Below are 27,095 nucleotides of genomic sequence, written 5' to 3' on the forward strand. Positions count from 1 at the left end.
ATAATGGTTTTATCATCAAAAAAAAATTGTCAATTTAGTTCTATTCAATTCGGGCGCCATTTGATTCGATTCTATTTTCACTCATTTAGTTTTTAACATGAAAGCCGGAAATTATTTTACATTATACAAATATTATGATCAACTTCCTTTAATTGCAAAAGTATTGAAGTCTCGGAACAACAACAACAAAACAAAATTAAATGATATCATCAAAAAACTTAAATTTACAAATTCATTCCTTTTACAAAGGTCAAGCGTTTATATAAATCATTTCCATATATTCATCATCATTATTATCATTTTTCTACATTACTAGCATGAGTTGCGTTATAATGACAAATTCACAGTAAACGACAAGATCAATCATCATTTAGGAAATGAAATGTCCATTCATACCAATAACAATATATCCAATAAGGTCGTCATCATCGTCGTTGTTGTTGTCATTCATCTCACTCATCTCATTCGCTAAAATTCCATAATACAATGAATAAATTGAATGAATAACAAAGATAACCTAAACAACAATTACTATTACTACTACTACGGTAAATCACTATTTCTCTCAAGTTCAAAAATTTTCAAAAAATGACAATTGAAGCGAATCACCTGAATGATGCTGATGATGATGATAATAATGATAATAATGATGATAGTCTGACATACAAGTAAGTCATTGATCTTGGCAAGATAACAAGCATGTTATATAAAATGTCAACCAGTTAACTAATGTATGTGATAAGGATAATGGATGTAAAGAATCATGTTCCAATAGTGATTGATATTATCTATCATAACATAGCCAATATGAACAATGAAAGTGATAATACGAGTCATTTCATACAAACACATACAAGGACAATCAACAAAAAGAAAAAAAAAAGGTTAATGGATCCAATCGTTACCATTTTTTTTTATATATCGGAAAATTAAATTGAAAAACTTTCTCGTTCCCAGCATTTTTATTTTGTTTTGTTTTGTTACCTGAATTTTTCTTCATTCAGTCAGTTTTGTCAAATCAAATGGGATCGATATTTTTTTTTTGTTTTTGATCAAAAATAAATTCTAATTGTTTCCATGTGTATCAACAAGTAGCAGCAGCCAAATATCTGATTTGTACAATGAAAATCAAACTCTAAACAATTGAATGACACAATTGTCGTCAAATGTGTGTGTGTGTGTGTGTGTGTTGTATTGGTTGGAAATTCAGATAACGTTGCACATTTTTTTTCCTTTTTTTACACAAATAATTTTGTCGACAGAATTAGAACAACAACAACAACAACAAATAAATTCAATCGATTGATATGAACTATAAATAATCAGCTTTAAATTAGCTTCATGATGTCATTGTCTCGTTTTATTTTATCATGAATTGTGTGTGTGTGTGTCGGTGTTTTTTAAAATTCCATTTTCATCTTCTAATCATTTTTTTTCTGTTTATATATCAATGTGAAATCGTTGTTTGTTTGTATATGGAATAAAATTTGGTATATAATTAGCACTAATCAATCAATTCAGATTAATTATAATATATATTAACTCGTACATTTCATTTTTTTCAAAAAAAAAAAAAAAAAAAAACATCAAGGACAATGTCATTCAATAGTCATTCATTGATCAATGAGAATTTATTTAAAAAAAAACAAATTTAAAACCATGTTATAAATAATATTTTGAAATTCGATAACAATTTCCGTTTCCATTTTTTTTTGTTGTTGACATCCTTCAGTATTGTTATTTGTATTGGTTTGTTTTTCACTGTTGTTGTTGTTGTTGTTGTTGTTTCAAAAATAATTTGCCAACCAAAAAAAATGTGATTAATGTGATATTATCATTGAATTTAGATATCATATCATATCATATTGATTGATAGAATGAATGATAACAGTAGATGGAAAAATCAATTAACAATCGATTAATCAATCATGGCGTTTGTTTATTTATTATTTTATTTTTTTGTTTGTTTGTCTCATTTTATTTATCATTTATCGATGATGATGATGATGAGAGAAACAAAAAAAAATCATAATCATTCTTTCCGTAAATATGTATTTGTGTGATAGTGATTGACAAGGTTAATCCCAAACCATAGGTTTTTTTTGCTATTTTTAATGACAATTTATAAATTTTTTTTTCAAATAAAAAAAATGTCATAGAAAATGTTTTTGACTATAGTGTTGTGAAATAAAATTTTTGATAAACTTGAAAACTAAACCAGTTTTTTTATTTACATCATCATCATCATCATTATGATATTATCTACAAACAAATTACACTTACAAACATAAATATAGCGAAAAATTATATCTGCAATAAACCCTTTGTCGGTATTGAAAAAAAAACATCATCATCGTTAATGAATAATTAGGTTAATTGGTCATCTCTATCGTCATCATCAAAACAAAAACAAAAAACAAAAAATTATTTTTTTTTTTACCAAAACAACATATTGGATTAGATATGAAACGAAAATAAATATCCAATTTTGGATTTGGATTTTTATTTGATTCAATGGATTATTGATGAATTATCGACGATTGTCATCGATTCGGCCGGTGATTGCATATCAATCACATTTAATTTTGATGACAAACTACAACATAAAGAACAACGCAACAAGTTTAGCGAATGATATGATATATTGGTTGGATGGTGTTTGTTTGGTTATACACACACACACACAAAACAAACTTGAACTTACCGATCAATTTCGGCAAAAGACTATTCACCACCATCATCATCATCACCGCCTAAATCCAATGAACTATCATGGTTTCTGTTGTTGTTGTTGTTTACTACCTGATTATTATGTATATAATATATTCGTTTATAAAGTTTCGAAAATATAGCAGGTTTTCTCTACTAATATATTCGTTCATTACAACCACATAAAAGGTCGAGGTATGTTCATATGTCTGTATGTTGTTTGTTTACGTATAGGTCAAACTCGTAATTCTCAAATTTTCATTTATTTATTTATCATCATAATCAACGACTTGATCAACAACAACAACAACAACAACATTATTATTTCGTTTTTGAATAAATCTTTATCTCTTCTTTCTGTTATTGTTAAGAATTATTGCGACAACAATAACAAATAATGATAATGATGATTAAAATGTAATTATAGGATATGTGAATCGATTGTCGAAAATCGATTCTGTTTAAAAATAAATCAAGAATATATTATCCTTTTAAACATACACACAAACAAACATTTAATATATTTGATTGCAATGTCCAGTGTCCAGTGTTTTTATATATCATTTTCAACTTTGAATAAAAATTACTGCTAGTTTTATTAACAAATTGAATCGAGAATTCATTTTTTTTCTACTACTGCTGTAACATTCGTCAGATGGTAGCAATTGGAGCCATTTATATGAATATAAACACACACAAACGATCCAACAATAAAAGTGAGAAAGAAAAAAGTTTTGTGATCCAATTTTTTCGTTGTTGAGTTGAATAACTAACTATCCATTAACCACGACATAAAATATTTAATGTTTTTTTTGTTGTTCTGTTCTGTTCTGTTTAACACTACCCCATCATACAAAAAAAAACATGCACATGACAGACAATTCACCTCGATTCGATCGGATTGTGTATGGTCAAATGTTTTTTTTTATCATTTATATACTTTTTGGTTCCAGAAACACAAAGTCACACCATAGTGGTTATGCTATATATGTATGATAAAATTCAAACATAAAACAAACAAATTCATCGACATCTACCACATTAGTGTTTTTTTTGTTGTTGTTATAGTGGCATTGTATTATTATTATCATCATTATATATATGATGAAAATCAATTGGTGGTTATAAATACTAGATCTGTTTCTCCTCGGTGATTTGAAATCTAAATCAAAACAAAAACAAAAAAAAATAGATTTCCTTTAAAACATATGGTGTAGTAGTGGTCGGTCCCAAAAAAAAAACTTTTTCTCTTTCCTTTCATCTTAAATTTTTTTTTTCACTTGTTTCTTTTCCCTCGTCATTCGTGAAATTTAAATTTTTTTTCCTGGCTGTTCTTGATGATATAACGATGAAAGAATGATGTTTATTCATATCAGGTTGCTGTGGTAACCACAAACTACAAACGCACACACACACACATCTCATCACATCGAATTTGAATCATTTTTTATTTATTTTGCATGAATATATATATATGCAACACCTATCATTCAGTGTATTTTTTTATTTTCAAATTGATTTTCGATTCGATCGGATCACCAAAAAAGATTTTTTTTTCTTCAATCAAATCATTCAAAATCAATGATTATAAATGAAACGAATGAAAACGAGAAAAAAAAAGAAAATGATAAATTGATTTCCAATTTGAAGAAACTATCACATAAATAATCATTATCAATTGATGATTGAAAATGAAATAATCATCATATATCGAATGAATCCAACAACAATAATAAAAGATGCTTTGATCTTTGCAACGACAATAACATCAACAGAAACCAACAAACTTGATGATTGAAAAAAGCCGATTCCATATGTACGATACATTTTTTTTCATGTTTCCAAAAAAATCATTAGATTGATCATTGGCCGACTGCTACTGCCAAGGATCAACAGACACACACACACACACACACACATATATAAAGAGAGATTTAAATAAAGAAAAAAAAAACACGCAAGGACCCGTCAATGGTGAGTGGGAAGTAAAACTAAAGGCACCATGGAAAAGGAAAAGAATCCCATCCATTGGATATATAATGTATTTTGTGGATTCAAATGAATTTCTACATTTTTCACTTACCTATTTCATTTCTTTTTTTTATATAGAAAGACAAAATAATAAAACAATAGAATTACAAAAAAATCCTGCTTTTGCTGATACTTTTTTGCATGTTACATATACACACACCACGTCCATATTGAAAATTATCAACCTCGATTCCTAGTAGTAGTAGTAGTAGTAGTAATAGTAGTTGGTATGCAACATTTAAAATTTTTGTAGTAGTAGTGCATATGAGATGACCTATAGCCATTTCTTACTGCGCCTATCAATCCATCCGGGATAATGAAGAATATAAAAATAAGGTGTCGAAGAAAAAGTAGTAGCAGTAATAATAGCTGAGACTAGTTTTACCAGTAACACTCGCCCGTCATTAGTGTGTGTGTGTGTGTGTGTGTTTGTTATTGAGAAATATCAGATCCTCTGAACTCCTACTTCAATTATTTGTTCTCTCTGTTCTCTCTTTGCATTATTTTTTTTGTGGATATTCATTCGTCGTTTTCTTTCTTTCATTCATTTTGGACATCCATTTTCTTTATTCGTTTTTTTCTGGTTTTCTTTAGATCATCATCGTTATTATCATTACCACTACAAACTAAAATTATCATCATCATCATAGTCGTCGTCATCATCGTCATCGCTATGTGTATGTATGTTGCGTTGCCAACACAAAATTCTGTTATATGTGTGTGTGTGTGATGGGCGAATATTTTGTGAAATATGTAATGTTGTATCTATGATGATGATGATGATGTTTATGTTGATGACGAAGATAATATTCAATTTGATCCAATATAACGTAATGATGTTCCAATAAAAGTGTTTGTTTCGGGCCTTTCTTTCAAGAATTCACTACTACTACAAATTAATTTGGCCCTTTTTGATTCATTCATCTTAATATTATTGGGTATTTGAATGTGATAAGATGCAATGATGATTAAAATGAACATCATTATCAACTATCATCATCAACAACAACAACGATATCATCCATAATTTGAAAATGATGTTAAATCTCTTGATTGATTGGGCCAACTATATCGTTCATTTCGGATTAATTTCCAATTTTCATGCACATACACACACATCAATCAATACACAATATTGACGAATTGTGTGTGTGTGTCTTTTTCCAGGTTTAACTTTGAAAAAGAGGAAATAAGACCCATCTTTATGTTTACGGCTGATTCTTTTCATTTATTTTCATACCATTTAAAATCATCCAATTATCATCCAGCTTTTGTTATCAAATTTTCATTGTTGTGGGTAAAAATTCATCAGAAATTGAAAAGAATTCTATCGATTTCATGATTTGATTTGCGTGTCTGTGTTATTTCTCCTTGGATTTTGTGCTGTTATAATTGTTGTTGTTATGATTGTTTGAAGTTATAACAACAGCTTCTTATTTTTACGTCTACTCGATAAAAAAAAAATTTAAATGAAAATAAAATACAATCTTTTTTATACCTGCAACGTACAAACCAACCAAAACAGACTAACCATCCATAAAAAGCCAAACATCAAACATCCATCTCTTTTTCTCACTGTGTGTCTCTTGCTATCGTTTTTTATCCATACACTATTTTTTTTTTTGATGCGAGTTTCGCTGTGTGTGTGTATCCTTGTCTCCTATGTTATTATTATTATTATTTGCTCTGTATGTGTTGATTATCTTTTACCATCCTGGTTTTTTTTCTGTTGGCTCTTTGTGTATGTGTGTGTGTGTGTGTAAGCCATTGCTTATTCGTTCATTTACACAGCACATCAATTGCAATCTTTGCTTCTAATAATTCATCATTAAAAAAAGTTATTATTACTAAAAAGAAAAATTCAACATCAAACACCAAAGAAAAAATAATTCTTTACCTTCGATTCGATTATGTTTGTATGCGTGCGTATTGATTTCAATTTCATGTGCTCTTTCTCTTGTTTGATGTTTATAACGTTAAAATAATAATAATAATAATAATGATGATGATGACATTTATCAAATTTTCTGAGATCAAACAATCCGATTCTTATGATCGGAATAAATGAATGGATTTCCGTTCGTCGTTTCATATTTCACTAATTCCAAATCTCAACAACATCAACAAAGTCATTCAATAATACTCAATACCAGCAACCAAATCTTATTCTTGCAATAAATTTTCAAATTTCAAAGGTTTACCGATTCTCATTTTACAAATATAGAATTTTTTTCATTAATTTCAAATTCTTAATCCTAATCTAGATTTCATTTTTTTGATGCCATTGTTCATCATCATCATCATCATCACCATCAAATAGACAACAATCTTATTCGATTTATTATTTGATTGCAGACACGAAATTATCCCAAATAATCAGATTCATTTTTCATTCCAATTTATCGATAAAAAATTGAACGGTTTTTGAGAGGTATTTATTTAATGAAAAAACTGTCTGAATATTAAACATATTTATCCCTTTTATTCTCTAGTTTCAATTTACTCATCGATCAATCAAGATTGAATTAACATCGAATTAGTGATATCCATCATTGAAATGGTTATCAATATATTAATCTTTATATTTGTTCATCATCATATTCATTATTGGCTCTAATCATAAAAATCTTATTCGTTCGTTATTTTTTTTCTCCACCGAAATGAAAAATCCCTGAGAAAAGAAGAATCTGTGCTTAAAACTATTCTGAAAAATCTGCAGTTTTCATCCACCGCCTTTTGTTATTATTTGCAAATTGTTTCCGCCATTTTGTTCAGTGTGTTTCTATGATATCCAATTCAATATTGTCACGTTATTTTCATCTATTCAATTTAAATTATTATAATCAAAAGCTTATATAACACACACAAGTACGTCTACTGATCATCATTGTGAGATCATAAATTTGTTGTCATTATATTCTTTAGTGTGGAATTGCAAATTTTTTTATTACATTTGCTCGGCTTTTGAAGACCACGTAATAAATTGTTTTTATCATCATTATCATAAACAACAGCGCGAACAACATCCACATTGAAATCGAAACCACCTTCGCCGAATAATAACGGAAAAAACCAAAAATAAAATTGATAACCAATCAACTAAACCTTGATTTAACAACACAAACCGAATATATATTTGCAATAACCAACAATGGCCGCAAGTGTACGAACACCGTTACAAACTGTCCATGAGTCTGGTCCACATGAACAGGTAACAAAAATAATTAGATCTCTTTCTCTCTCTCGAAAAAAAAAACAAAAACTTTGTTTTACCTATACATTATTTCGATAATAAGTCTGTGAGTGTATGATTGTGTGTGTTTGTTTATTGATCCTAACCGTGAAAAATGTTGTCTATATCATTCTTTATTATAAAATTAGTTTTTTAGTTTGTTTTTATACACATTTTTTTGTTATATATAGTTATTGTTTGTGGTTGTGATCAAGAAAAAACATCTGACTATGTGATGATCATGAGCCAGATGCATTAGATTCTTTTCTTCATTGTCATCATCATCATTATGGCTTGAATTAGTGAGACAGAAAATTTTTTTTCATTCATTTTTTTTCCTTTTTCATTGTTTTTGGCCCAGTCTATATGTATAAAAATGATTATGATGACGAATAAATGATGGTGATGAAGATAAGCGAATGAATTCTTATACAGATTTGCATATAAAAATAAATTTTTTTTTTGATATTCAATTTAATTTAATATAATATATAAAAATAACCTACACGCCATTTCAATTGTTCCATCGAATGGTTGGCTGGCTGGCTGGCTGGTTTGCGGGCGTTCTGGCGTTTAGGTGGAATATATATGACTTGTTAGTTGAATGGTTGGTTGATCCGAATGAAGAACATTATATTGTCTGGCTGTATGTTTGAATGTGTGTGTGTGTGTATCTATATGTGGCACTGGTTGTATGTAGGATTTCAATCGGTTAATTTTGAAGGTCTAAATCCTATTGAATGAATTAAAAAGAAAATGCCATTACCATTAACATCATCATCATCATCATTTTTTCGTTTCTTAAAACTTGAATTTAATACCTGGATTCTACTACCACACACATACATACTAATAGTGTGACACTACTATGTCTTTGGTGGCTTATGAATTTTTTTTTTTTGATTCATACAGTTTTTACTATGATATGTGAACATCTGACTATGAAAGAATACTTTTGTGCGTAAAATGTGCGAGAAAAAAAGTAAAGATAAATATGAAATGTGATATGATCAAAATAAAAGAAGTAGAATAATTCATTCAGTTTTTTCTCACTATGGATAAAAAAAACTGATGTTTTTTTTGTTGAAACCTTGATTGCTAATGTGATAACTAATTTTAAACCGTCATATTTATAATGTGGTGGTACCCATTTACCCAAAATTTGTGGATTATAAAAAAAAAATTTCAGTTTATTTCACTGCACGTTTCGTTCGTTTAATGTTCTACGCACACATGAATAGTCGAAATTCATTCAATTGGTTTGATTAGGTTTGACTTGTCAATGTCGCTTTTTTTTGTTTCACTATCTGATCACTTGAATGATGGCGTATCGTACAAGTGTAATATGTTTATGGTGGTATTGTAATACATTTTCATTCATTGTCAATGATAATTTTTTTTCGTGTTTAGGAATTCATTAACCAATTGTAAAAGAATGATCTACTATATATATTAAATATTTTGAAAAGAAAAAAAAACATCTTGGACATAATGTAAAAATGGACCATCTAGTAGTAGTGCATGATACAAAAAGCTTCATCATTCTTATACGACGCATTCATTACATTGTTAACGATGGTTTGAACTAGAATTTTATTTGGTCTCATCTATTTTGAAAACATTGATTTTTTTTTTCTTCTCAGTTCTTACCGTATTGTGAATTTGTGAAACCAGTCTTTTATTAATTTCCATATTTCTTATATTTACTTTTCTGTTCTATTGTCCCGGACACCATTGTGTAACTATATGACAAAAAAAAACTTTTTTTTTTGGTGCTTTTGGTGCTATAGTTATTGTGTGTGTGTGTGTGTTTGATGTGTTGGTTGACCTGTTCACCGATTTTTCATTTATTTTTATATTTTTATGATTATAAAATTTTTCAATAAAATGAAATTGAAAAACTGTAGTTTATTTTAAATTTACGCAATGATTACCAACATCAACCTGCCGACAAAAAAAACCTATTTATCCTCAAAAATCACCAAAACATAGAAATTCCAACCAATTTCGTTTTCAAATTTTCTTTATTTTCGATTGATTTTGAAATTTTACTTTCATCATAATTATAATCATTATTTTTTATAGATAATGTGCATTAACATGAATGACTACTATTCATTTTTTTCCATAAAATACCTTTTGATTACTTTTGACTACAATAATAGTGAAATAAATTCATCAAACATATTGATAATTGATACCTTTGGATATGTGTTTGTTTGTGGCTTAACTAATCTGTTGATGTTTATGATTGTGATATCATTCTCTTTGTTTTAAAAAACAAATGAATTGTGTTTGATTTTTTTGTTTTGTTTTTTATATTTTATTTATTTGTTTGTTTGTTGAATGGATAATCTTGTTTATCTCATTGTCATTGTCAAAATTGTTTTGTTGCTTAATCATTATCATATGGTATCCATCGTTATCCAATAATTTAATCATCATTTAATTTGTCAAAATAAAATAAAAAAATGTTTTTATTCGTAACGGTACCATCGGATGATGAGGAACGCATCCGACGTACTGCATATCGTGCACGACGACGTCGTCGAGAATCCGATACCGGAATCACTGGTGGCATTGTCCTAAGGTCATCACCAGGTACGAATGGGCGTCGTCTTGTTTCATTGAATACGAATGGAGCTATGGTTATTGTAAGTTTACGTTTTGAAATATTTCATAATTATCTGTGTAAATATCAAGATCGTTTTTGGAATTGTATTATTATACATTTAAGGCTATTGTTTGTTTTTCTATATACATAGTGATGATGAAATCAAGTGAAGTTCTTTGTTTCAAAAAAAAACTTATACTGTTTATTAATCAAGTTTGAATTACTCTTTTTAATCGAATTTCGTTTTATTTGTTTCATTCATTCAGCGATATTTTTGTCAACCAACGCCAAAGATCATCATGATGATTCGTGATGTTTTTTTTCATTACAAAAAAAAACTTAGACGAGTATTTTACGTGACATTGAAGGAAATAGAAAAAAAAATAATATTGTCATGGTTGTAACGGTGATGGGAGAATAAATAAACGTCATCATTTGATGGTTGATGAGAGACAAAATGTCGAACGACGATGATGGTGATGATTCTTTTGTTTAAATGATTATTGCTGGTCATATCTTTTTTATAATAATAATAATTACAACTAGAACTAGCTAGTTTATTTATAACAAAGTCAACATAGCTGATATCTGGCTGTATATAAACCGATGTGAATACATAATATGGGTTTGGCTAAATTTTCATTATATCAAATCCATCACTATTGTAGCATCCATGGATACATTGTTTAGGCCATTATCATTTCCGATATCATCATCATTTAGTTTTATTTCATTGGAAATTTCATTTCATTTCTCTACACTAGATGATCAAATACATCTATTTTCATTCATTCAGTTTTTTTCTATTTTTTGTGGTTTAGCTTTATTGGGATCCACTGTTGTTGTTGTTGTTGTATTGGTGGTTATGAACCTCTCACTAATATGAAAAAACATCTAATCATCAATGATGAACGTATATCCCATTATTCGGTCATTTTTGAAATTTTTTTCTGTTTTATCTTAGTTGTACAATATATCAACGTACCGTTTTTTCCTTTTACAATGTGAAAAAAAATCATATAATAAATGATACAGCAAATTGAATGCGCTGCTTTTGCTGTAAACACTTGAATTTTTTTCTGATTCATTTTAATAAAATTTCATTCAATCATGTCAAAAAATGTATCGAAAAAAATTAATTTATAATTATACAAAGTGGTTATATGTTTGCGTTTGTGAGGATATTCAATCTTTGAATTATTTTTTTTTCTTACGTCCAATTCATCATCATTATTTTAATGTTTTGGATTCAAGTTTTTTGAAATCATTTACTTTTTAATTTGTTTCTTGTTATCATATATTCATCTTATCGATTTCAAAAAAATGATTACAAATTGTATATTCATCATAAATACAACGGCAAACATACAGCATATACGACGAAATGTTTTATTGGTATGTTGTTTATTTATTCTAAATTTATCTTATGAAAGATTCCAATGAATTATTAGTGATGAAATTTTCCTTTGGACCAAAAATGTCTTTGTTTGTTTTTTTTTTTTTTGGCCATAATCCTATGATTCGATAATCATTGAACGTTTGATGTAAATAATAATAAAAAAAAACATAATGTGCATTGTATAAGGATATTGTATTTCCGACATATCATCATCATCATTGTCGGTGTTTACAATTTTGACTCAAATGTCGATCTTTTTTTCTGCTGTCATTCACAGTGATTTGTTGTTGATGATCTTGTTTCATTTGATTTGAGTTTTGATATTTTTTTTCATATATATTATTTTCATGAAAATTTGTTCTTTGGTTTTTTCCATCAACATCATCATCATCATCATCATCAACATCATCAACAAAAACAATAATAACGGTGTTGTTACCCACTGATGATGATAGGTGTATTATATACCATTGAATTTTTCTATTCATCTCGAAATTAACACAGGGGAGCCTCTTTGAAAATTCTATTCACATTACTTCATATATATAAATATATTGGATTATATGTACGAAAATATGGGGAGATACAAACGTGTTCTTTCGTTTAAGTTTATTTTTTCGGCTGCTAAAATTTGTTCTTCAAATATAATAATCTAGTATAGTATAGTATATATGCTATATTTGATGCAATAATCTTTTTTTTTTGCGTTGGCTGCCTTAATATTGTGATTGTGTTGGTGGTTGTGATGATGGCTCTTTTTAAGTTGATTTTGAGATGTTTGATGTTTGATGATAGGAATACAATATGTATCAAATGATGATGATGATGATGATGTGAAGAAAAAAAAACGCAGTTATATTTTGTTGTTGTGTTGTTCATTGTATTTCATCGTCATCAAAAAATATTCATCGCATTTAAATGTGAATGATCATTTCAAACAAATTGTTTCGAAACGAAACAATAGTTTTTTATATTGATTTTATTCTTAATTGTTTGATTCCATTTTGTTGTTGTCCTGTTTGATGTATATGTGAAGAAAACAAAAAAATTAAAAACCATTATTATCAATGCATCTATTTGCCGGCGGTTACCTTTATTGTCATCCAAAATCGACCATTAATGTATGTATTTTGTATTTTGTTATTGATTCAAAATACATCTGTTTATGTTTATCATCATCGATGATGATAAATTGAATCTGATAAATTGTTTTTTTTATGTTTTGTTTTCTGAACGATAACCTTGTCTTCTATTTATACATTAGTGAGGGCAATCAATGTTTATCATGTCTATAAACACACCACACACACACTCACAAGCAATGATGGATTTGATGGTTACCACATATGTGTCATATATCAAATTGAGATTTAGTCATTTTTTTTAAATATTGTTTTCGAAAAAAAAATCTTTATTATCGTTGATAATGTTTTTTTGTTTTGATTGTTGGTGTTGCCCGAAATTTAAAATTCATTGTCCGAATATAATATCTGGTTATCAGGTTGGTTGTCGATTTGAAATTAATTTTGCATGAAAAATTCATCTAAATCATAATCACGTCATTTTTTATTCATTTTTCAACCTATACAACATATACAACTTGTTAAAGTTGTTTTACCAATTTGACAATTCTGTTTATTAAATGATGTGTTTGTCCAAATTTAATGTACCAGAAAAAAAAACAACATTAGATGATTGCCACCGTTATATTTACTGTGTTCCTAAAATTAGAACACATCGATTACATCATTGCCATCATGATGGTGATGATGATGATGATGATGTTAAGATTTTCTATTTCTAGAAGAATTCAAACTAATGATGAGTCATGAGACGGCTGGATGTGTGGACACAAACATTTCGTTTTGACGTTAATAGAATTTTTTTTTCTTGTCTGAAGTTTTTTTTCCTTCTGTACGTCATTGGTTTTTTTGTGAAAAAAATTTAATTTTTTTTTAATAATATGCTACCTGTCACCCTACAGAAAAAAAACTAACTATAAAAATATGAATCAAATCAAATGATTTCATATTTAGCTTATCATTTGGTACTTGATTTTGACAGACTTATATCCAGTATAGAGATCTGGAATTTATTTTGTACACAGAATGGAAAAAAAACATTGCCTCCTTTTAATTCTTTGATAATTATTGTTAAATAATTTTCATTTGATAGATTAAAAAATTGATTGTGATTATGATGACAATAACATTTTGTAGTATTTGTTATTTTTAAATTTTTTTGTTGTGATTAAAAAAAAAATCGTTTTGATACATGTTTGACAGTTTTCTAGGAAAAAATGTTTTCTCACAATAAATTATTTTGGAATATTCTATTTTGTTTCGAATATTAATTTATTCTAATGATTATTTGTCATTTCATCTATTTGCCTCCTTGTATGAAATCGGATTTTCCATTTAATGACCATTTTTTTGTTAATTTCATATTTTTTTTTCTCGGAAAAAATATGCTGATGATGATGATGATCAATTTTTTTTTGAATATTCTCTGAATGTTTTTGGCATTAAAAAAATGTTTCTTTTTTTTCCTTATAAATTAGAGTTCCATGTTGTTTTTTATCTAAAAAAAATGATAAATACATTGAAAATTTGCATTTTATTTTGTCATCGTCATCAGAATTTGTTTCGTGCCGAATTATTTTTCTGGATTTTGTTTTTTCTCTCTTCATTCTTTCTTCAAACGGCCAATCATATCGATTGAGATACTCATGAATTTTTACTATTGTCAAATTTCACTTGGAATGGCAATACAAAAATGAGAGAGTGGAAAATAATCTAGTAAATGGCAACCCGGCCATAAATACATATATGTTCGGGTATGTAGCGTTGACAAACAATCGACTAAACATTTGAAAAAGCCTTGATTCTTCGTCTGTATGCTATGTGTGTGTGTCGTTGGAAACACCGTGAAACTTTCGATGAGTTTGGGATTCAATTTTTTTTTCTTTCACTCTTTGACGTCATCATAGAGATGATTTTTTTTCTTGTTGCTGCTTGGTTCGGATTCAGTTTGTTCCCTATAGTAATATTTCGGTTTTTTTTACTTCGTTTCCATTACAAACGACGAAATGCCTCCGTGCAAGCTCAGAAAACACACAACGAGAGAAACATTGAGTTTTTTTCAGTTTTTATTCATTGGATGGATGGCAAGCACTTTAATGAGTCGAACCAAATCTCGTTTGTATATAAGTGAATGACGACGAGGAGAGACGTTTGTTAGCTCAATTCATGTGCCGATTCTTCAATATCATTAGTTCCGTACATAAATGCCATGCCATACATACCATGAACATAAATTTTCATCATTTTTTTATTTCCTACTCAAAAATTTACCGGGTCTAAAAAAGAAAAAATGTCAAATGAATACGATTCTGGGCACTCAGAGAGAGAGAGAGAGGGAGGAAATGATAAACTTTTATTACGATTACCAATTGACTATGTTTCAGGTAGCAAATATTTATTATTTATAAAGTTATTGTTATTAAATCGAAATTACAGAGAAAAATAAATCAATTTGATGATTCACACACACACATACTTGTATGATAAGCTTTCTTAGTTTATTTTTCATTGTCTTATTTATTCGTACACTAATTCACGTCGTAATGAGAGCGTGAAATACAATATATATTATAATATATTAGTAGCTTTGATGAGACAATTCTCCAAGTAAATCTGTACACATCATCAATGTATATATAATAAAGTCGGTCAAGTACAGCGACCGATATTCTGATGAAATTGTGTGTCAATAACAAAAAAAAAGAAAAAAAATATCCTAATTAAATCTTTATCACCATTTTTTTTTGCATAAGACGCGTCTTATAGTTGTGATTTTAGGATAATAATTTATTTTATTTTTCATCTATTTTTTCACAATTCGATTTAAGTGAAAATCATTATCATCATGTGAAAATAGAGATTAAATATTGTTATAGATGTTGTGAAAACATTTTCATGTACACACATATATTGATTATTGTTTTTTTTTTGTTTGAAAATCTATTTTTTTCAAATCTATACGCTTAATCTTAAAATTTATTATCGGTTATATAACCAGTTGACCACCTACATGTATATTTGAACACAAATCTTTATTCGGGAAAATTTCTAGAAATGGGCCAAAATAACTTGTTGATAGTCGATCATCTAATGTAATATTTCAATGTTTTTCTGTGGTTTTGACGTAATCAGTGAACAAATTGATTTTTTCCCTATGTGTTTTGTTTGTGTGTGTGTGTGAAAATTTTTTTTCTTTTTGGTTTTAACTTTTTTTTTCTCAATCAACTTGATCTAAAGTGTAAATGAGGTTATCTTGATGTTTTTTTTATTGAATTCGTTTAATTTATTCCGAAATATCCGTCTTTCTATTGCTAACAAAATTTAATTTATCATCTCACGAAAGTGGTAAACCAAAAAAAACATTAATTTTAATTTTAAATATATAACGTTTTACGCGTTAGTCTGGTAAAAATATATTCACATAAAACAACAAAAAATAAACATTGATGATGAATTTATTAGGTTAGACAATGACATGAAATTCAAATTTTTTTTCATGATTATTATTATTTAATCACAGTAGCCAAGCGAGTAAAAAATATTATTTTCATCAAAATCATCAAATATTAGAAATGATTTCATATGCATGATTTAATCATTATTGTATATTTTTCACCCATTTTATTATTGATAAAAATAATGTTCTCATTTATATCCACGTGTTTTTTTTTGTTCGTTCATCATCATCATTTTTTTCATTGAAATTTGATTCTAATCGAATGTGTCGGTGTCAATCAATTTTTTTTATTTACGAGAGAGAGAGAGAGAGAGAGAACTTAAATCTGTTGGAAAAATTTATTTAATTATATGAATTTTTTTTCATTTTATTCATAGACTGAAGATTACCAACCAGTATCGATTCCGAATCATGTACGTAGTAATGCAAGATTATCAAGAAATGAAGAACCACAGGTTGGCCGTTATCGTTTACTTAAAACGATCGGCAAAGGTAATTTTGCCAAAGTGAAACTGGCAAAACATTTACCAACGGGCAAAGAAGTTGCCATTAAAATTATTGATAAAACACAATTGAATCAATCGAGTCTTCAAAAGGTATATTATTCTTTTTCTATTTGTCTGTCTTTGTGTTATGTTATAATATATTTTATCATATTTTCGTAGCTATTTCGTGAAGTTCGCATTATGAAAATGCTTGATCATCCGAATATTGTAAAATTATATCAAGTAATCGAAACGGAAAAGACGTTATATTTGGTCATGGAATATGCAAGCGGAGGCGAAGTATTCGATTATCTTGTATCACATGGTCGAATGAAGGAAAAAGAAGCACGAGCCAAATTTCGACAGATTGTCTCTGCCGTACAGTACTGCCACCAAAAACGTATCATACATCGTGATTTAAAAGCCGAAAATCTTTTACTGGATAGTGAAATGAATATCAAGATTGCTGATTTTGGTTTTAGCAATGAATTTCAACCTGGAGAAAAATTGGATACGTTTTGTGGTAGCCCACCTTACGCTGCTCCAGAATTGTTTCAAGGAAAAAAATATGATGGTCCTGAAGTTGATGGTAAGTTTTTCATTGTTTGATGAATATCTGCTTATTATTTTGTCTTTGATGTTTTAAAGTTTGGAGCTTGGGAGTAATCTTATATACTCTAGTCAGTGGTTCACTTCCTTTTGATGGCGCCAATCTAAAAGAATTGCGTGATCGTGTACTTAGGGGAAAATATCGAATACCATTCTATATGACCACTGATTGTGAGAATTTATTGAAGAAATTTTTGGTATTAAATCCGGCCAAACGTGCTTCATTAGAGGTTCGTATTGCACGATTTTTCATGTCTATGTATATGACTTATTTATTAACACTTTTCCTCTTCACATCTCAATCATTAGACCATTATGAAAGATAAATGGATGAATATGAATTACGAAGATGATGAACTAAAGCCTTATGTCGAGCCGGAAATTGATTTAAGTGATCAAAGACGGATAGATATTTTATGCCAGATGGGCTATTCATTGGATGAAATCGAAGAATCATTACGCCTGAGAAAATATGATGAAATAATGGCCAACTATTTATTACTTGGAAAACGCACAACTGAGGTACATTTAATGTTTAGGATTTTTTCCAATTGTTTTCTCATTTTCATTTTTTTTTTCAAAAATTGCACAGAACGAACTTTGCGATTCACGTTCGAGCTCAAGTCTTTCTTTACGTGGTATACATCAGAAAAATGAATACATGATACCGAATAGTCATCATTCGCATCATCATCATCATTCACATCATCATCAATCCCCGTCTCATGTAAAGGTTCAACGATCGGTATCGGCAACGACCAAACCACGTCGCTTCAGTCACAGTAGTGATAATCAGCAACAGCAACAAACCAATAATCATCCCAGTACATCCGGAGCAGGAACCGGACAATTTACAACTCCCATAGTGCCTCCCATTCCGAATAGTAATACCAGTGGTAGTAATACGTATAGTAGTGGTAGTAAACCACGTCCCAACGTTTTAGAGCATGCGATGACAAATGCTAAAGATACTGTGATCCATCCATTCAACAAAAATAATGGAGCAAATCCTTCAACATCTGGATCGGGAACAGCCAATACTAATGGTAGTATCCAGAATAATGCTTCAAATTCGTCCAACAATCAAAACCCCAATTCCACGGCGATCATCAATGGTGATGATGCACCATCGTCATTGAAATCACCAACTGGAACACAAGTTAGCACATCAAATACAGTCAATTACATAAACAGTGGTGGTCCTAGCAGCGGTAGTGGCTCGAATCGAACTCAAACAGTTAAATCATCCGTAAATAATTCATCCAATTCGGCCATAGGAAGTTCGTCATCTTCCACGACAAATCAAACCGCTCCAGACACGAATAATACCACGATTAGTACCACCAAAAATAATACAATGACAAACAATTCATCTCCATCAAGCTCGGTAATTAGTCCTTCAAAATTAAGCCAGTTGGGCACTGGGTCTCTGAGGCAAAAACCATCCGCATTGCCAACATCATTGCTCAAGAACACATTGAGTGGTATTCCAAGACGGAATACAACGTATGCCACGACTACTAATACCACTAATTCAAATAATAGTTCACCATATTCATCAACAAATAATTCGGCGCAACCACCACCAGAGAAAAGTGCTTCCATTGAGAAGACAATCGTCGAAAATTCAAAGTAAGTCGTAAATGAAAATTATAACGATGTTTTGTACATTCTAATTAATCACGCACACATAAAGAATTTTATCACTTTTTCAAATAAAATTGTTTACCATTTTGATTTGTCTATGAATATAAATAACTTGTGCTGCCAGAAAACTTTAAATTTAATGATTCTTAGTTGCATAGATGATGAATGAACATAAAAATAAAACAAAACAACAACAACAACAAAAGTAGCTTATTAGTGATCCGATTTTTTCCAAATAACATGAAAATCTTTCAAAATTTTCAATTCTACATTCTTGTATGATTATACTAATGATATGATGCCTTTTGTTCCCATTCTCTTTCTTTTTCTTTATCTTTCTGTTACTATCTTCTTTTCGCAAACTTTTGAATCTTCTTTCGAATCACAAAACATTCGATCTTCAATTCTAATTGTTCTATAATTATCGATCAACAAATGCAAAATATTTTGATTCCTTTTAAACTTTTATATTAGTATTTTGAACATCGCAAATTCATCTTCAAATAATAATAATAATAATAAAACTTCGAACAACAGTACAAATAATTCTAATGCTTCAACGAATGCTAATGCCAATCAGACAAATAGTATCGTATCGACGACAGTAACTAGTCGTTCAAATAATAATTTGAATAATAATAATTCATCATTAATTAATGCAAATAGTAATAATAATGATAATACAAAGAATGAATCAATAACCAATGGTCAAACAAAAGAAAAACAACAACAATCAAAGGATTCTAATGATAAATCCGGTACGGCTTCAGCTTGCAGTGGTGGTGGTGGCGGTGGATCCTGTTCATCGACTACCACATTAACCTCATCCTCATCCTCTAATCAATTACGCCCGAAAGGTCATGCTAAATCGGCATCAGTTTCGGGAAGGTCTTGTAATAGTGCTTATGCTCCAGAATTATCACCAATCGATAGCAGTTCAGCATTGTTGACCGATACGAATACAACACCTCGTCCAAGGTTTGCCAACAATTGTTTTGTTTGGTTTCATTTTCGTTTCTTTTTTTTCCTTGTTTTTCATCTTTTACTTTCTTTAACTGAATATTGTGTGCGCGAGTGCTTGTATATGATTTTTTTTCATTTTTTACTAAATTTTTTTCAATTTTATATTTATTATATATTTGTAGTTCATCAAAAAATGCATTAACACCGATCCAAAATATTAATCGTGCATTTCCAAGAGGCACTGTCAATCGTAGTACGTTTCATAGTGGTCAAACCCGTGAACGATGGCCACCGTTTGTGCAGCCATTGAATGCAACTCAAGACACATCAAATATGAATCGTCAGTCATTTTTCAGTAAACTTTCTTCTAAATTCAGTAAAAGGTATTGTCAAAGATTTGTCAATTTATCATTAATCAATTTTTGTATCACTTTAACAAGTAGAACGATGAACGATGATCAAACGAAACCTAGATCATTAAGGTTTACTTGGAGCATGAAAACTACTTCTTCTCGTGATCCGAATGAAATCATGGCTGAAATTCGTAAAGTTCTCGATAAAAACAATTGTGACTATGAACAGAGAGAAAAATTTCTATTGCTCTGTATACACGGTGATCCATATACTGATTCATTAGTACAATGGGAAATTGAAGTCTGTAAATTACCAAGGCTTTCATTGAATGGAATTCGTTTCAAACGCATTTCGGGAACATCAATTGGATTTAAAAATATTGCTTCGAAAATTACCAGTGAACTTAAGTTATGACTGGGTGCCGATGTAGAGTTGGTCGAGGAAGATAGTCAGCAACAATGTTCACCCCAAAACACTGCTGTTGTTTTTGTTGGGAATGATGATAATGATGATGGAATTTCTAATAACAAAAATCCTTCAAATATCATGACCATGTCTGATATAAAATGTTCAACATCCGCTCATCGAGGATCTGATCGTAGCAGTGCAAGCAGTAATCTGACAATCACATCAAATGTCAGCAACATCAGTACATCTAATAGAATGACAGGAGTCGTGGAAAGAAGACTATCTGCTAACTATCGTACACCTGCTATCGATTTGTTGCCACCACCTCGAGCTTCATCCCAATCAATCACGAAAAAAATTTCGAATACCAGTTGTACCTCTTCTGGACATCATCATCATCATATAAAGAATCCATCATCACGGGTCATCATTAATCGACAGCAATCGAACATATTGAAATCTGTCAAGCAACAAACAGACACTAGTCGAGGATCTGTCAATTCACAACAACAATCGTCGACAGCTTCATTGGCTTCGTCAGCTTCATCGTCGACATCAGCTGCACCATTGACCTCTGCGGTGAATCAAAATCGTCATCGATCGGCACCTTCACAGCAAGTGATGGCAACACGTAATCATATCGAGATCTCGCCACAATCAAAAAATCGCCATCAAACAAAAATTATTCCATTGACAACAAGAAAAGGTGTCCATAAATGTATATTAGATAAATCGGTCAAATCATTTAGTAAAGGTGCACAATGCGACAATGTGAATTAAAATAAATTGAATGTTGAATGGGATCTTTTCTCGACCAACTCTCGACATGATTGGACATCGGTTTACCCACATTTCAATGAATATACCAATCATATCAAATTAAATTTGATTGATTGATTGATTGATTATAATAATTATTATTATTGAAAATGCAACTTCTCCATAATATTATACATATACAAGTGATATATTTCTAGGAAACACAAAAAGGTATATATATAGATAAAAACATTTTCACACATTTATCGCATGCACAAACACACACACACAAAGAGCTCTATTCTAAAAAATGATTAATATATCATCATCATCATCATCGCCATTGATAAAAAATAATTATAACTTGTATATTTTATTTTTATATATGCGGCCCCTCTTTCTGATCATTGCATTTGCCCATTCTTTACCCAATTACCCACACACACACACACTTATTTACGATTATCTCATCACATTTCATACACAAATCGTTATCTCATCATCATTATCGTCTTGAATCTCTCACAGTGATGAACCAATCAAACAATTTAATTCATTTCCATTTCTCATCTTTTATTGTTATGATTTTTTTATTTAGATGAACAAAAATTTACACACACACACACACACACACAGATACTTGAATGTATAACAAATATGCACAAAATTACATAATTTAAAAAAAACGATTCAAATTTCCTTTACACTATTAAAAAAAAGTACACATAGGTCTGATTTATAATATTTGACATTTTTTAATCATTTTTTTTTGTTTTTTTTCAATAAGAATGACAATGACAACAATACCAATAAAACAATGAGATAATGTTCAAATCATACATTTAACACTGGAATTCCTTTATTATCGATGATTGATGCAAAGAAAAACTATTTATATAAACAAGAAAAAAAATGAAACAAATTTGTTCTTCGTGTAATAAAAAATGTTGTTATTATTACAAATGTTATGATCAACATCGATATGAAAATGATGATGGCGATGAAAAGACTTTTTGTTATAATATCTTTTTTGTGTGAATCTGCAGATCAATTTTTCTCACATAATGTATGTTTTTTTTTTAACCACAAACACACATAATCTCATCGAACAAATCGAATCTTTCGAGCTTCGATTTTATAATTTCATTTTTAATTGAAAATTTTTGCATCCACTTACAATACATACACTAATGATGATGATGAACGTTTGTATACAGGTTTCTACCCCATTTTCATTATTATTATCATTTTTTTTTTGTTAAAAATCTTTTATTTGGAACTCATTCATTTTTTTTTCATTTCAAATTAATCATCATCATTATCATCATCAATCAACTAAAAACAAAAAAAAAACACGAATCTCATTTTTTTTTCGTTCACAAAACGCGTTCATATTCAATTTATGACCAAGTCTGATTCATTCTCAAATGAACTAATTATTGTTCTTCAATTTTTATTCTTTAAAACGATTGTACAATTTACACATGCCTTCCTTGAATACATTTACAGACACACACACACATAATCCATTCATTGATATTTAAATGGATTAATTTATGTTGATTGGATTGTTGTCATTTCAAGCACACACAGATCCACAATCATAAACAAACAAAATCAAATCTCAGACCGCCGAAATATAATAAATCTACATGAATCAAACACATTGAACATATTGAAAGAAGAAAAAAAATTTATTAGGATTTGTTGTCAATTTCGATATTATATAAAAAATTGAAAATTAATTAAATTGAATTTTATTAAATTTATTATTGCAATTTGAATATTGAATATTTATTGATGAAAAAAAATCTGAAATAGTTTTGTCATCGTTTTTTTTAGTTGTATATTGTTCTATTTAAAAAAAATGTCGGTCATATCCAGTCCTGTACTCAATGATCGTTACGTAATTAATAAGAAATTAGGATCCGGATCATTTGGATTTGTTTATTCGGGTGAGGATCGAGAAAATGTATTCCATATGATTGCCATTAAAATCGAAAAATTTAATTCTAATGAAACAAATTCTTATCATCTTAATAATGAATATAATGTTTATCGTTTTCTAAAAAATTATCATGGTTTTGCTCAATTTTATGTCTATCAAAAATCGCTTTATCATGGCCCAAGTTTCATTGTTATTGAACAATTATATAGGAATTTGAATCAATTATTCGATATGTGTAATCAACGATTCACGTTGGATACAATATTGGAAATTGCCATACAAATTATAACCAGAATTGAAACATTGCATTCCATTGGGTGAGTTTATGCTGGGGTTTATTGGTTTTGTTTTTAACAATCTACCAATCATTCACTCATTCATTCATAAATCATAGCTTTGTTCATAGAGATATAAAGCCAGAAAATTTTATGATTGGATTTCCAAAATCCAAACAATATCGAACTATTCATCTAATTGATTTTGGCTTATGTAAACGTTATCGTAATCCACATACAATGGAACATTTTTCGCCTAGTAGCCATGATCGTATGGTTGGATCGGTTTTATTCATGAGCTGTAATTCACATTTTCAATTGAAACAATCTAGACGCGATGATATTGAATCATTGGCATATTTATTGTTATATTTTTTGAATGGAAAAAATTTACCATGGTCTTTTGGTTCTGGCAACAATCTTGCCAAAAACAATCCATTAGAACATTGTCGAAAAGTTGGCTCAATGAAACAATCATTGACATCAGATCAATTGTTTGAAAATCATTTAAAAGTATTTGCCAATTTACTCAGGTAAAAAAGTATCAATTTTTAATGTACAATATGTAAAAATAACATTTCATTCCATCTATGTACAAAAGTTATGCAAGGAATCTTGATTTCACTGATGAACCAAATTATGAAATGATACGATCGGAATTTGCCAGATTTAAATCAAACAAAGAAACTGTTTTTTCATGGGAATTATAAATTATTTTTTATCATTATTTTTATAATTTTCAACATTTGAAGGACCGTTGTTTAACGTTTTAATAGTATGTTGAGGAGTATTTTTCAATTTATATCTAGTCATTCCAACGGTTAAATTATGCGCCATAGTCAATAAAAGTATGAATTCCTCTTGATTATGTACTTTGAATGAATTCTGTTTGACAAAAAAAAATGAGAAAAAATTGATTCACACGCTAACAAAACAATGTGTTAAAGCTTACAAGGTTTTTAATAGTATTGAAGGTTATTTGTACATTTCCATTCAGTAACTTTTGCAACTCTGGATTTTCATTAGTTGTTGTCGAAGGATCAGACTTTTCTTGAGGATCAGACATGATTGTATTGTAATAATAATAAAAAATTTAAAATTATAAATGAAAAAATGATAAATGTAAATCGAAAAAAATAAATGAGCATCGCAAAGTGATGAACATGACAATCGATTTTCAAAATTCGATTGTTTAGCGCCAAACAAAGAATTTCCGATGTATCGATATAACTTTGATATTTGTGATTGTAGAGAACAATAAAGACTTGGTTATAATGGTTTGAATTCAAATATTTATTCAATTTCTATTCAAATTAATTTTCCATTAATGAATGATAACAAAATCCTTATTGGCAACCAATTAAATGGCAAGTGAAGAAAATTTCTTATTGAAATTTCAATGTAATATAATTATTATCATGATTCGGGAGACACCAATCCTCGAAAAATGTCTTAAATCATTCACGACCCAGTATAATTTTTTTTTCCACATCAACCATCATAAATATTTTTCATAATTTTTTTTTCAGTTAGAAAATAAAAATCAACAAATCCCGAAGCATAACAAGAGTGTGTCCCAGATACACCTACGCACATATATGTCACGTTGTTTTTCATGATAAACATGATATATACGTGAAAATGGTTCATTTTTTTCTTGTCTTCTTTTATATGTCGATTGTAAGTGAAAAAACGGATTATTTAAGTTAGTTTCATTCACATTTTGGTTTTATTCGTTTTTTTTCTTGATGAACAATGAATTGAGATTCAATCCTTTTTTTTACCAATTAAATTAGAAATGGGGGTTCAGTATCTACCTTTTTTCCTTTTTCTAACCATAATTTTCTTTCTTCGTTTATAATTCAATGCATATTCATTATTCTCATCAATGGCCATCAATAATAATCATTTTATAAAGAATGTATTGATTGTGTTGATGAATGAAGCAAGGATACACACACACACTTTATCATCATAGCCATTATTATTATTTATGCCAGTTACAGTAGTATTGGATCGCCTACGAAACTTTTTTTTTCTCTTTCTCTCTGGACAAAATTTCAAACGAAGACGACTTGTTGCTGCTGCTGATGTTATATTGTTTTTGTAAAATTATTATTATACACTGGTAAATGTAAAGTTTATAGCGAGATATGAAGGCCTTTTTTTTACTACGACGAAAAAAGACGAATATATTTTTTTTCCACAACATTTGTTCTGTCTGTTTATTTCTCAATCAATTTAATGTTCCGTTCAACGCCTATTCTCATCATCATTATCATTATCATCATAATTTTTTTTATATGATTCGACACATTTCATTTCAAATGACTTGGGAAACCTGTTGATTTCGTTCGAAAATACAAAATTGTAAAAAAAAATGAAAATATCATGAGATTTAAATCTTGTTTTTTTTTCTTTTCCAATTATTAACTGTCATCATCATAATCATTAGTTTGATAGTTTTTGGAACATTTAACATAAGAAAGACAAGAGAGGGTATGTATGCGTGATTTTTTATTTTAAATATAAAAAAAATCTTTTGATGATTCTCATTAGTTGTCATTTTCAATTGGCTTCAGTTTTTTTTCAATCTATATTCAACATAGCAATAATGAGATGATGATGATGACGACGATGATGAATGCAAAGACAGTGAAAATTAAAGAATTTTCTTCGATACCATGAAATATGAGGATGTTAGACTATCTTGGCAAATACTAATTTGGCAAAGTGTATATCATTTGCCTGCATCATCATATCTCATCATCATATTCAAATCATCGTTGTCTTTTATTTTCATTTCTTCAAGTTTTTTTTTAGTTTAAGTTTTACCATATAAACTTCGAAGGATCCTGTTGATCATCATCAACACAATGTTCCTGTTTTTTAAGAAAGTTACTGGTGTCAATTTATTTAAGTGTGTGTGTGTGTTTGTGTTTGTGTGTGCTTAAGATTTAGATATAGCCAAAAAAAAATATATATCCTCGCCACGCGAATGAAAGATTTTTGTTTTTGATGATTGCATCCAGCGACAACTTTTTCATGTTGTTGATTATATGGCTTAATATATTTTTCATAAGGATTTCTTACGACGCCTTCGTATATATTCGAAATGAGAAA

The 27,095-nt window shown here is 29.1% G+C and overlaps 3 protein-coding genes across 24 annotated transcripts; all 3 read left to right on the plus strand.

Annotated features, from left to right (window-relative positions):
- The first annotated feature begins 5,129 nt into the window (after positions 1–5,129).
- Positions 5,130–23,529, plus strand: par-1. Of its 22 annotated transcripts, none has more exons than XM_075735249.1 (11): positions 5,130–6,935; positions 7,005–7,171; positions 7,233–7,951; positions 16,902–17,120; positions 17,190–17,598; positions 17,658–17,848; positions 17,928–18,140; positions 18,211–19,250; positions 19,740–20,243; positions 20,411–20,611; positions 20,672–23,529. In XM_075735249.1, the coding sequence occupies exons 3-11, from the start codon at positions 7,892–7,894 to the stop codon at positions 20,994–20,996; spliced, it is 3,162 nt and encodes a 1,053-aa protein (XP_075591364.1). In that variant the 5' UTR covers positions 5,130–6,935; positions 7,005–7,171; positions 7,233–7,891; the 3' UTR covers positions 20,997–23,529. The 22 variants fall into 22 exon arrangements, with proteins under 22 accessions (XP_075591364.1, XP_075591361.1, XP_075591374.1 ...); XM_075735247.1 differs by having other exon boundaries at positions 5,134–6,935; positions 7,233–7,608; positions 7,666–7,951; positions 20,411–23,529; XM_075735246.1 differs by having other exon boundaries at positions 20,411–23,529.
- On the plus strand, positions 21,129–23,529 carry LOC124493120 (uncharacterized). The gene has a single exon (XM_047056190.2). It carries the CDS (start codon positions 21,129–21,131, stop codon positions 21,768–21,770), a length of 642 nt encoding a protein of 213 aa, XP_046912146.1. The 3' UTR covers positions 21,771–23,529.
- Positions 23,530–23,592: 63 nt separating this feature from the next.
- On the plus strand, positions 23,593–24,682 carry LOC124493119 (casein kinase I). Its single transcript, XM_047056189.2, has 3 exons — positions 23,593–24,014; positions 24,092–24,505; positions 24,574–24,682. Exons 1-3 carry the CDS (start codon positions 23,617–23,619, stop codon positions 24,680–24,682), a joined length of 921 nt encoding a protein of 306 aa, XP_046912145.2. The 5' UTR covers positions 23,593–23,616.
- Positions 24,683–27,095: the final 2,413 nt, after the last annotated feature.

Source organism: Dermatophagoides farinae, chromosome 1 (assembly GCF_024713945.1).
Source record: "Dermatophagoides farinae isolate YC_2012a chromosome 1, ASM2471394v1, whole genome shotgun sequence".
Lineage (NCBI taxonomy): Eukaryota > Metazoa > Arthropoda > Arachnida > Sarcoptiformes > Pyroglyphidae > Dermatophagoides > Dermatophagoides farinae.